This window comes from Pan paniscus, chromosome 1, assembly GCF_029289425.2.
Source record: "Pan paniscus chromosome 1, NHGRI_mPanPan1-v2.0_pri, whole genome shotgun sequence".
In the NCBI taxonomy this organism is placed as follows: domain Eukaryota; kingdom Metazoa; phylum Chordata; class Mammalia; order Primates; family Hominidae; genus Pan; species Pan paniscus.
This window is the reverse complement of record NC_073249.2, coordinates 91551209-91563100: the sequence shown is the minus strand read 5'-3', so window position 1 is coordinate 91563100 and position 11892 is coordinate 91551209. Positions and strand designations below refer to the sequence as shown.

Sequence of the window (11892 nt, the reverse complement as noted above, 5' to 3'; positions counted from 1 at the left end):
TATTAAAGTTGAAATGGAACTAGAAAATATCAAGTTCCTCCAATTTTGTCATTTTACAGTGGGGGATTAGTGCTTCTAGTAAGTGGTCCATCTAGGAGTTTTCATAGCTCTCAGACTGGGACCTTTTTGGCTGTTGTAGAGGGGAGAGGGTGGAGGATATATGCTAGCCACAGGAACTATGCTTGGAGGCCAGAAAGAAGGAGTGAATCACTTCAATAAGAGTTGAGGAGGAAATGAAAGGCCATGTAAGAGTCACGTGGCTGTGGGAGGCTTGTGGGGTTTCCGTAATGAGGAAGTAGGCAGAGGGCAAGGTTTCTGCTGGGAGGAAGGGATGACAGAGCTGTGTGGTGTGGGAACATGACACTGGAGTTCTGAGGAAATCTCTCTCTCTCTCAGGGTGCAAAAGTCACCCACTAGAGTGGTCTTAGGGAAGTGACAGGCAAGAAGAGCCCAGGCGAAGGCAAACACAACAACGTCTGTGGTCTGAGCAAAAGGACAAGAAAAGGGAAGTTGGGGAAGGACAGGAAAAGCACTGGGCTCCCTCGGGACAGCCCCGCCCCTCTGCTCAGGCTGGGTTCTAATCATAGGGTGTCCTATCCACTTCAGATTATTCTCTTAGGATTTTGTGTGTTCAGAGAGCTTAATAACCACTTACTCCTCTCCCCATTGCATTTTATATCAATTTCAGATTCTTGCATCTATATTTATAAGTATTCACCAGTGTAAACAGTCTGCCAGTTTCCCTTCTTACACTACCTCCACCCTTCCTTTTTAGGGATAGATGTACATAAACTCTTGTGTATAAAATTGTCATACTTAGGAGTCTGGGTTATTTTTCATGAAAGCAATTTGAATATTTTAGGCTGATAGACATTCTAAGGATCACGTTTCCCATGGCAGCTCTGGGGCAGAGCACTGCATGGACATGGAGGGATATGGACTGTGACACACAGGCAGGGACTGTGGCTGTGATCTCTGTCCCACAGGATGAAAGCAGGACTACATATCAGTCAGATCAGAGAGGAAAAACCAGATGGAGGGAGAGAAATGACATGGTGACTGTGTGGAGCAAAGTAGAGGGAAGTTTTCGGAGAACACACATTTCTAGGTGTCCATTTGAATGCGTATTGCCATGATGGGGGTGAGGGTGTTACTTCCTCTTCTAGGCACCCTGAGGGGGAATTTCCCATAAATACTTTTTGTTTTTTTTCCTCACCCCTTAATCTTTCCTCTGAAAACAGACTGATTTATCTCACTGATAAATTCAGGAGGGAAACTGGGTAAGTATATATCAGCACCTCCTACTGCCCTTTACCTCTCTGGGCAAGTTGCTCCCCAAAGGCTCAGTCTTGCTCTCCTCCTCCAGGCCCTGGCTCTCATGGGAACAGTTGCTCAGGTGGGGAACTTAGGGTTTTATCAGCATTGTCTGAAATAAGTGAGTGTATTAGTCTTCTTGGGCTGTGCTAACACAAGGCAATCAGCTGGGTGGCTTAAACAACTGGAAGTTATTCTCTCACAGCTCTAGAGGCTAGAAGTTCAAAATCTCCATCTGGAAGACTCAGTTTCTAGTGAAGGCTCTCTTCCTGGTTTATACAGACAACTGCCTTCTCACAATGAGCTCATACGGCCTTTCCATGGTGGGTGTGCACACACACGCACACACACAGAGACAGAGAGCGACAGGGAGAGACAGAGAGATAGAGAAGGAAAGTGGAAGGGCACTCCAGTATCTCTTCTTATAAGGACACTAAGCCTATTGGATCAGGGCCTTACCCTTTAGACATGAGATTGACATTATTTCTTAGAGGCCCCATTTCCAAATATAATCACACTGAGAGTTAGGGCTTCAACATGTGATTTTTTTTTCTTCGGGAGGGTACACAAACTTTCAGTCCATAACAATGAGAAGGCCACTCCATTTAGGGTCCAGTATGAGCAAGATCACTTGGATTACACACTTAAAGCAAATTATCTAGTGGCACTATCAGAAGTCAAGATTGACCATTAGATCCATCTATCTCATGTTATTTTCAACTTGTTTGCTTCTGAATTCAAGAGGGCAAAAAGGATGATACTTACTGGGTTTTATAATATTATCCAATATAGCTAGGTTATGTTGCAGTTATAAATAAACTTTAGAACTTGGAGGCTTAACACAATGAAGTTTATTTCTCATGCAGTTAAACTGCATGTAGATCAGGCTGCTCTTCTCCATCTCATAGCCTTGCCATTTAGAAATTTGACTGCCAAGTTGGTACCACAGGGTAAGATGATCAGATGTGATATTTTCAGTGGTCAGGACTGGAGCTGGCTAATGCTTCCAACACCACACATTCCATTGCCCAGAACTCAGTCCATGACCTTAACCCAACTATTAGGAAATAGGACGGTTGCATCTTTCCTGTAGGACCATGGAAAAAAAATGTGAATAAACACATAATGTGGTATCTACTATTGTTTTCTAAAACCACAAACCAAGTATTTGCCATTAACAGCACAAGATGAGCAAAGATAACACCTGGTGCTTATGAATGATTTGGGTAGGATTTGAACTGGGTATTGCTCTTAAAGATATTGTGGTTCATAGAAATTGCCACATATCTGTGGCCATGATAGGAAGAGCTCATTGAGAATGACTTCTGGCCTCACTATTAACGTTGACAAACCTAAGAAATAGTGTATATATCAAAGTATCACGTTGTACATAGTAAATACGTAGAATAAATATAAATTTAAAACAGAAACAATGTTACAAATGGGATTTTCTTTTTGAGGCACGGTCTTGCTCTGTTACCCAGGCTGGAGTACAGTGACATGAACATGGCTCACTACAGCCCTGACTTTCAGGGCTCAAAAGATCTTCCTGCCTCTGCCTCCCATTTAGCTGGGACTACAGGCATGTGCCACCACATTTGGCTAACTTTTTAATTTTTTTATCGAGATGAGGTCTAACTTTGTTGCCCTGGCTGGTCTCAAACTCCTGGGCTAAAGTGATCTTCCCACCTTGGTCTCCCAAAGTGCTGGGATTACAGGCACGAGTCATTGTGCCCAGCACAAATTCATGCCCAGATTTTAAGTGACTGCTCCAATGCATTCAGTGAATAATTAATATGATTTAAGAAACACTATAATAATAAATGTATTTCCTGGATCTCAGAAAGACTGTGTTCATGTATTTACACATATTAACCAGCCAGGGTCACTGATAAGTCACTGAATACTTCATATAAACTACTTAAATCAAACATTGACAAATGCTGCCCTTTTTATACAATGTATTTTGGTCAGATCACAAAACAACTTAAATTTGGATTTTTGTGGTCTCCCCATGTATGAGTCCTCTTGAAAAGCTGCATGTTCTGACTATCACAATCGTATACCATTCCACACTGTACAGAATTTTCAGTATTTAGTTGAGATGCATGCTGTTCTTCCAGGACTTCAAATTATGAACTTCCCAGGGGGTTAGTCAGTCAAAATGCTGCTCTAGAGAATATAGTTCTAAGTAGATTTGTATCTGGGATTCTATACATTGAAATTAAAATCACAATGCATTTTAATTTTTTGTTTAAACATCTGCAGTTTGAAACTCTTTGATAGAAGAGATTACATTGTTAACCTCTGTGTGTTTATATGCCTAGTAAGACACTGGTATCAACCATGTACTATGTAATTTTTTAGTGAATGACTATACAGATTAAATGCAGTAGAAGGGCTCCTTTATATTTGTTATGGTCCTATGCATTCTGAATGGCTGCAATTTAATCTCTAAGGATAATGTAGAGTGGACTGTAGTTTATACAATTGTGCAGGGAAATCTTGGAAGATGTAAAAAGCAACGTCTCCAGTTTATAAAAGAATCAGTGAGAATGAGGAAATAAGAAAGATGGGTGAAAAGGGGTGAAATTGGAAAGAGAAAACTTTGAGGACATTCAAAAGGGGGAAAGAAAGAATGGAGTGATGAGAAGAGGGGACACTATGGAGAGTGGAGGCAAAGTTAAGTGGAGAAACTGGAAGAACCGTGATCTATTAAAACAAGCAGGAACTGAAAAAATGACATGGTTTCTCCTTTTTATCTTACAAATGACATGCAAAATCCAGAGGGACAAAGTGACCTTTCTTTCAATGCCATACACCACTTTGTCTAAGGCAGTTGAGGAAGGGAAGTAGATATAATGGAGCTTAGTGGCAGAGCAGCTGGAATCCTGAGAGAAGAGAATAACTTTAGTTCAGAGCAGGTGGGGAAATGAGAGATTGAGTAGGAGGACCAAGGTTGAGGGAAGCAGATCTTCTTAGTTGCTGTCAGCGGCTGATGGGGAAGATTGTTGGTAGAAGGAAGTCAGAATATAGGTACAGAGGGATAAGTTTGCTAAGAACAGAGATCAGCAAACAGCTTTTCTGAGAGAAAGAAACATCTGCAAATGACATGCTGTTTCTGCAGTTTCTGCTGCTAGCTCTTCTCCTCCCAGGTGGTGACAATGCAGACGGTAAGAACATCGCTGTCAGCTGCAAGGTTACATGTATCTGGGTAGAGTGTGCTGGGCTTTCCCGAGATGGATCAATAGAGATGCCAGAATGCTTGCCATCTGAGCATACCTGTCTCCAGGTCCAGTTTACTCTTTTGGAGGATGGTGGCAGAGCATGGGCTCTGTGTAAGGAAAATGTTATAAAGTAGTCATTAATGTTTCTCTGTGGTAACTGGTTCACTTTCCATTTCCTCTCCATTTTCCGTTAAAACAATCAGAGCCCAGGAAAATGATGTGGTTTCTCCTTTTTATGTTACAAATGACACGCAAGGTCCAGAGGGATGAAGCAACCTTTCAATGCCACGCACCACTTTGTCTAAGGCAGTTGAGGAAGGGAAGTAGATAAGATGGAGCTTAGTGGGAGAGCAGCTAAAATCCTGAGAGAAGAGAGTAACTTTAGTTCGGAGCAGATGGGGAAATGAGAGATTGAGTAGGAGGCCTAAGGTTAAGGGAAGCAGATTGTCTTGTTGCTGTCAGTGGCTGATGGGGAAGATTGTCTGTTGGTAGAAGGAAGTCAGAATATAGATGTAGAGGGATAAGTTTGCTAAGAACAGAGATCAGCAAATGGCTTTTCTGAGAGAAGGAAACAACTGCAAATGACATGCTGTTTCTGTAGTTTCCGCTGCTAGTTCTTCTCCTCGCCGGTGGTGACAATGCAGATAGTATGAACATCTCTGTCAGCTGCAAGGTTACATGTATCTGGGTTGAGCACGATGGGCTTTCCCAAGATGGATCAATGAAGAAGCCAGAATGGTTGCCATTTGAGCATACCTCTCTCCAGGTCCAGTTTACTCTTTTAGAGGATGGTGGCAGAGCATGGGGCTCTGTGTAAGGAAAATGGTATAGCTAAAGTAGTCATTAATGTTTCTCTGTGGTAACTGGTTCACCTTCCGTTTTCTCTCTATTTTCCTTTCCTCTCTCTTTTTTTTTTTTCCTTACACTACTTGCCCTTCTTCCACCAAAAGCATCCCAGGAACACGTCTCCTTCCATGTTATCCAGATCTTCTCATTTGTCAACCAATCCTGGGCACGAGGTCAGGGCTCAGGATGGCTAGACGAGTTGCAGACTCATGGCTGGGACAGTGAATCAGGCAAAATAATTTTCCTGCATACCTGGTCCAAGGGCAACTTCAGCAATGAAGAGTTGTTAGACCTAGAGTTGTTATTTCGTTTCTATCTCTTTGGATTAACTCGGGAGATTCAAGACCATGCAAGTCAAGATTACTCGAAATGTAAGTTCAATCATCTAAATTATGGGAGTTCTTTAGAATGTTCTATTTCAGGGAAATATTCTCTACTAATTTTTGGGCCATTTCCCATTATCCCATCCCACCATAAAATTCTGCATAGATGAACCTTTTAAGGGATATTCCTGATGTTGACTCCCTCAAATTTCCTAGGCTGTTGCTATTTTTGGAATTTTTTTTTTCTTGTGCTTTGTTATCTTCCACCTGTGGTCTCCCTCTGTATCCTACAATCCAGAGATACACAGCTGTCCCACTCTGTGCTTGACTCCCTTAAAATAAAATCTATTCCCCCATTCAATTTCTTCAAAGATCTATGTCCACAGTTCAATGACCATTATGACCAATTTCATGCATCATGGAATGCTATCCTCCTACCTCCCTCACAAAGGCTCCTCCTTCACCCTCTATCCTATATTATGTGGCTCACCTATCATTTTTCCACATCTTCCTTGGCCACTTTTTCTTGTTAATTCAAGGCATTTATCTTTTATTGTCCCCTTCCCTATCCCCAGCAATTTTTCTCTCTTGTTTCTGATCAAATATGTCTTTGGCTCACTCTTACATCCATGTAAAACTTTCTTGCTTCACTTCCTGATACAGCCCTGGGTTTTTATACTGTTGTTTTCACTTTTTTGTTTGAACTCTTTTTCTCATTCCTCCCTTCCTCCAGATCCCTTTGAAGTACAGGTGAAAGCGGGCTGTGAGCTGCATTCTGGAAAGAGCCCAGAAGGCTTCTTTCAGGTAGCTTTCAACGGATTAGATTTACTGAGTTTCCAGAATACAACATGGGTGCCATCTCCAGGCAGTGGAAGTTTGGCCCAAAGTGTCTGTCATCTACTCAATCATCAGTATGAAGGTGTCACAGAAACAGTGTATAATCTCATAAGAAGCACTTGCCCCCGATTTCTCTTGGGTCTCCTGGATGCAGGGAAGATGTATGTACACAGGCAAGGTCAGTAGTTTCAGCCCCTTCCTCTAAGATTTTTCTATTCAAGTCCTGCCCCTTCTGTTCCCACCCTTCAAACTCAGGACAAGAAAGAGGACAAGAAGCAGAGGGGTTGCTGGGTAATAGTTTCTTAGAGGCAGGAAAAAGATAACTGCATATTCACGTGGATGTGTGTATGTGGATGTAAGTTGTGTGTAAGTTTCTGCATCAGAACACTTTTTCTGCTCTCTGCAGTGAGGCCAGAGGCCTGGCTGTCCAGTCGCCCCAGCCTTGGGTCTGGCCAGCTGTTGCTGGTTTGTCATGCCTCCGGCTTCTACCCAAAGCCTGTTTGGGTGACATGGATGCGGAATGAACAGGAGCAACTGGGCACTAAACATGGTGATATTCTTCCTAATGCTGATGGGACATGGTATCTTCAGGTGATCCTGGAGGTGGCATCTGAGGAGGCTTCTGGCCTGTCTTGTCGAGTGAGACACAGCAGTCTAGGAGGCCAGGACATCATCCTCTACTGGGGTAAGACTGGAGGTTGGAAGTGTAGGTAGGTGGTTCTTGAGCCTAGACGATAGGGGAGAGGAAATTTTGAGGATAGCAGACCTAGGTGAGGGATTGTAGGAAGAAATGTATAGGGTAATTTAAAGAATAGTGGAGTAAGACCTAAGGGATACATGGATGCTAGATTTAAGGGGAAATGAGGAATCCTTCCTTGAGTAAGTTTTGGAATAGAGTGACTGAAATAGGATAACTGATGCAACTCATCCAATGCATATGTTAAGTAAGGAAATCAATAGATGAAATAGAATCAGCAGTGAGTTTAAAATGGCATCCACGTATCTTTCCAATATGTGCAGGACACCACTTTTCCATGAATTGGATTGCCTTGGTAGTGATAGTGCCCTTGGTGATTCTAATAGTCCTTGTGTTATGGTTTAAGAAGCACTGGTGAGTTTTTTGTATTTCCTCCTCTCCTCCCAGTTTCTTATTTCACATTCCATTTTGAACTCTCTTAGCTTTTCTCTATTGACTACTCCACCTTATCCTCAGTTACCACCTCCAACTTATTCAGGGTTTCTCCCATTCCTGTTCCTTCACAGCTCATATCAAGATATCCTGTGAGACTCTTCCCCCTGACTCCCCCATTGTGTTAAGAACCCAGCAACCCAGGAGCCTAGTACAATATAGTGATGCCATCCCGTCGACTCTCCATTTAAATTGTTTCTCTTTCTGCATAATAAACATTTGTTAATAAAAACCAAATTCTAATTTGGAATGTTTTTCTTGGAATCTCCACTTTTTATATAGCACTCAACCTTCAAAGCCCATTTCTGATGTCATTTCCTCCAACGATCTTCCTTGACCCATACTGAACCCAGAGAGCCCCTCAACTGTTATGTGCATGCAACACTTCCTACCCTGTGTTGCAGCTACTTGAGTCTTTCACTTCACATTTTTAAGCTTTTAGGAGGCAAGGATCATGATAAATGTGCCTTTCCTGCATATGATGGGCTCAGTGAAACACAAAACAAAACATCATATCTAAGTTGGATTAACTGTCATGTTGGCAATTTTTCTCATTATATTCCTTCCCAATGTTGTTGTAGCATTGGAAATATTCATGCTTCTCTTTTTGTTTAAATGCTTCATACCTAGCAGATAAATTCCACTCTCCTTTAGCTCCCTCATTTTCTCCTTAAACATTTAAGGAAAAGTGCAGCCTTGTGCCTTGATACACTTATTTTCTAAACACAGAGAATTACAAATGCAAATAGAGAGTGTGCAAGTTACATGTGATGATCAGTGGTGCAGATATGTCACAGAATACTTAAGAAAAGGAACAAGAGATTTGGTCCTCAGGGTTGGAGTGGGATCAAGGCAACTGTTGTGCTGTATACGGAAGACAAATTTCCTAAAGGACTGTGTTATCTGAGATAGCCTCGGCTAAACTTTAGTCCCTTTAGGTTTCATTCACTAATTCAACTAATATTTTTTGGGTACTGAGTTGAGACAGGCACATACAGCTTCTAAACTGGTGGTGGATAAAACAAATGAGATTGTGTCCACTCTCCTGAAGTTGCAATGTTTGCTTCCTCAATCTGTCCATGTTTCTTTTCTATTGTTTTCATGTTTTTATTTATTTCAAAAAATTTTAAATAGATTTTATTGATGTATAATTTATAGTAAAATTTGAATCTTTAAGTGTACAGTTCTATTTATTTTGATAATTACATAAGCCCATGTAAACAAAATCACAATCAAGATATTAAATGTCATAACCCCTCATACCTGTTTGTAGTCAAGCACACCAACAACCTGGCATTCTTGCAACTACTGATATACTTTATGTCACTTAAGCTTAAACTTGTATTTTCTATGATTTTATTAAGATGGAAATAAACATATCTACTTGGTATTGCCTTTTATTTTTCTTCAGTTTAGCATATGGTTGTAAGTAATCCATGCTGCTCAGTGTATTAGTAAACATTCCTTTTTATTGCTGAATAGAATTCCATGTATGGATATAACTTTTTTTGGAGGAGGAGGTGGCTTCCCAGATCTGGCAGGGCCTTTGTCTCCTTGTGCCCACTCACCCAGCTTGGGTCCTGCTTCCAGTGCTCATTTCCTTGGCAGCAGGAGGCCCTAGGTGACTCTGCTGCACCCTTAGTCACCCTGTGACCTGCAGATACAGAGAGATCAATAGAGAGGATTCTAGGACACCCAGGAAACTGGGAAACAAAGCCAAAAATATATAAAATTAAACTTATTTTTGGGAGAAGAGACAAGATGGCTGACTAGATGCAGCCAGGAAGAGCTTCTCCCACCAAGAGACAAGACCATCAAGAAGAGCAGTATACTCTGAGAAGATCATTGGAAAGAAGGCATTGAGAGTGGATGGAGGGAGAATGCAGACCCTGGGCTGAAGGGGGGAAGAAACTGCAAACCCTACGCAGGGTTGCCAAACACTAGGACTTATTCTTGGTCCTCAGTGGCTTCTAGGGAAGGGGTTGGTTAAATAGGCATGAAGTGGCCCACTCTAACCATGAACCTCTGGAATCCTAGCTGCAGGAGACCCCTACGACCCACACAGACATTTGAGTTGGCAGGGAAAGCTACTTGCAGAGTTGGCAGGGACAGGACTCCAGCTTCTATGGAACCCAGAGGGTTTGGTGTGAGAACAGCTACAGTGGAGCATGGTTAGGGATGTCCATTACCCGAGGCTTGGCATGCTCCTCTAGGTGGCTTTGACCCCTTTGTTGACTATCAGACCTGGACAGAATAGGGCTACCATGCTATTTGGATGGGGCCAGACTGATCTGAGACCCCCACCCCATGTCTGCTGGCCTCTCCCAGAATCCCTGCCTGTCTGTACCTGCTTGCAGCACAGCCTCAGATGTTCAACTGAGGCAGTTCTCAGAGACCACTGCCATAGGTCTTTCACTGGCTGACCCCACCAAACCACCAAAGAGCTTCTGTCACTGGCCTCACATCAGCATGCACCTGCCTTCAGCACCCACAACTGCTTTGCTGGCATACACACACAGACATCGCTGCCTTGCTACCACTTCTGTGCACACATGCATGGAGACCTCACCACTGCTGCGCTGTCCCCACTAGCCTACATGCGTGCATGTACCCTGCCACACTACCATCCCTGGTGTACATGTGCATGGACCTTCTACCCTGCTGCCCCCCCACCACCAGCATGTGAGTGAGTGTGGACCCCCACCATGCCACTGCCCCACTGCTGCCAGTACATGCATGTGAGAGCAGACCCCCACTGCCACTGCCCTTATGAAATGCTTTTCTGGGACCCCCCCGCCCGGCCCACCATAGGAGTGTTGTTGCTAGTGGACTGGGAGCACCTTGGCCCCCTCCAGTGAAGCAGGTGCTCAGTCTCAAGGGGCCAAAGAACAAGGTTCTGGGCCTGGTCCCAGGCCCTCAGTCTTAGAGCACATAGCCCAGGAGTGCTGAGCTGAGCCATGGCCCCCTGAAATCATCAAGAAATAAAGCTAGCTCACTGACCCAAACCTATACCATAGTCAAAGCCTCAAGGGCATCAAAGAATATAAAAGCAAAAGGCCCCATCAAAAGGACAGCAACTTTAAAGGTTTAAGGAACATCAGCCCACATAGATGAGAAAGAACCCGTGGAAGAACTCAGGCAGCTCTAAAAGTCAGAGTGTCTTCTTACTTCCAAATGAACACACTAGCTCCCCAACAATCTTTCCTAATCAGACTAAAATGGCTGAGATAATAGACATAGATTTTAGAATCTGGATGGCAATGAAAATCATGAGATTCAGGAGAAAGTTGAAATGGAATCCAAAGAATTTAAGGAATCCAGTAAAATAATACAATAACTGAAAGACAAAATAGCCATTTTAAGAAAGAACTAAGCTGATTTGACAGAGCTAAAAAATTCACGAAAGAATTTTATAATACAATTGGAAGTATTAAAGGCAGAATGGACCACACTGAGGGAAGAATCTCAGAGCTCAAAGACCAGTTCTTTTAATTAACTCAGTCACACAAAATAAAGAAAAAATAATACAGAAGGATGAACAAAATCTCTGAGAAATATGAGATTATGTAAAGAGACCAAACCTGTACTCACTGATGTCCCTGAAAGAGAGAGAGAGAGAGTGGGCAAACAATTGAAAACATGTATGAGGATATTGTCCATGACAATTTTCTCAACTTCACTATAGAGGTCAACATTCAAATTCAAGAAATTCAGAGAATTCCTGAGAGATACTATACTAGAAAACCATCCCCAAGATACACAATAATAAGATTATCCAAGGTCAATGTGAAAGATAAAAATACTAAAGGCAACCAGAGAGGAGGAGCAGGTCACCTACAAAGGGACCCCAATCAAGCTAACAGCATACTTTTCAGCAGAAACCTTAGAAGCCAGAAGACCTTGAGGGCCTATATTCAGCATTGTTAAAGAAAAGAAATTCTGACCCAAAATTTCATATCCAGCCCAAATAAAATTTATATGTTAAAGAGAAATAAAATTCTTTTCAGCAAAGCAAATGCTAAGGAAATTTATTACCACCAGACCTGCCTTATAAGAAGTCATTAAGGGAGTGCTAAACATGGAAATAAAAGACTCTTACCAGCCACCACATAAATGCACTTAAGTAAACAGACCAGTGACACTATAAAGGAACTAC

The 11892-nt window shown here is 42.3% G+C and overlaps 1 protein-coding gene across 1 annotated transcript; it reads left to right on the top strand.

Moving 5' to 3' along the window:
- Positions 1-3879: 3879 nt before the first annotated feature.
- Positions 3880-9126, top strand: CD1C (CD1c molecule). Its single transcript, XM_003821009.6, has 6 exons — positions 3880-4487; positions 5492-5758; positions 6444-6725; positions 6954-7232; positions 7568-7658; positions 7811-9126. Exons 1-6 carry the CDS (start codon positions 4427-4429, stop codon positions 7830-7832), a joined length of 1002 nt encoding a protein of 333 aa, XP_003821057.1. The 5' UTR covers positions 3880-4426; the 3' UTR covers positions 7833-9126.
- The last annotated feature ends 2766 nt before the right edge of the window (positions 9127-11892 follow it).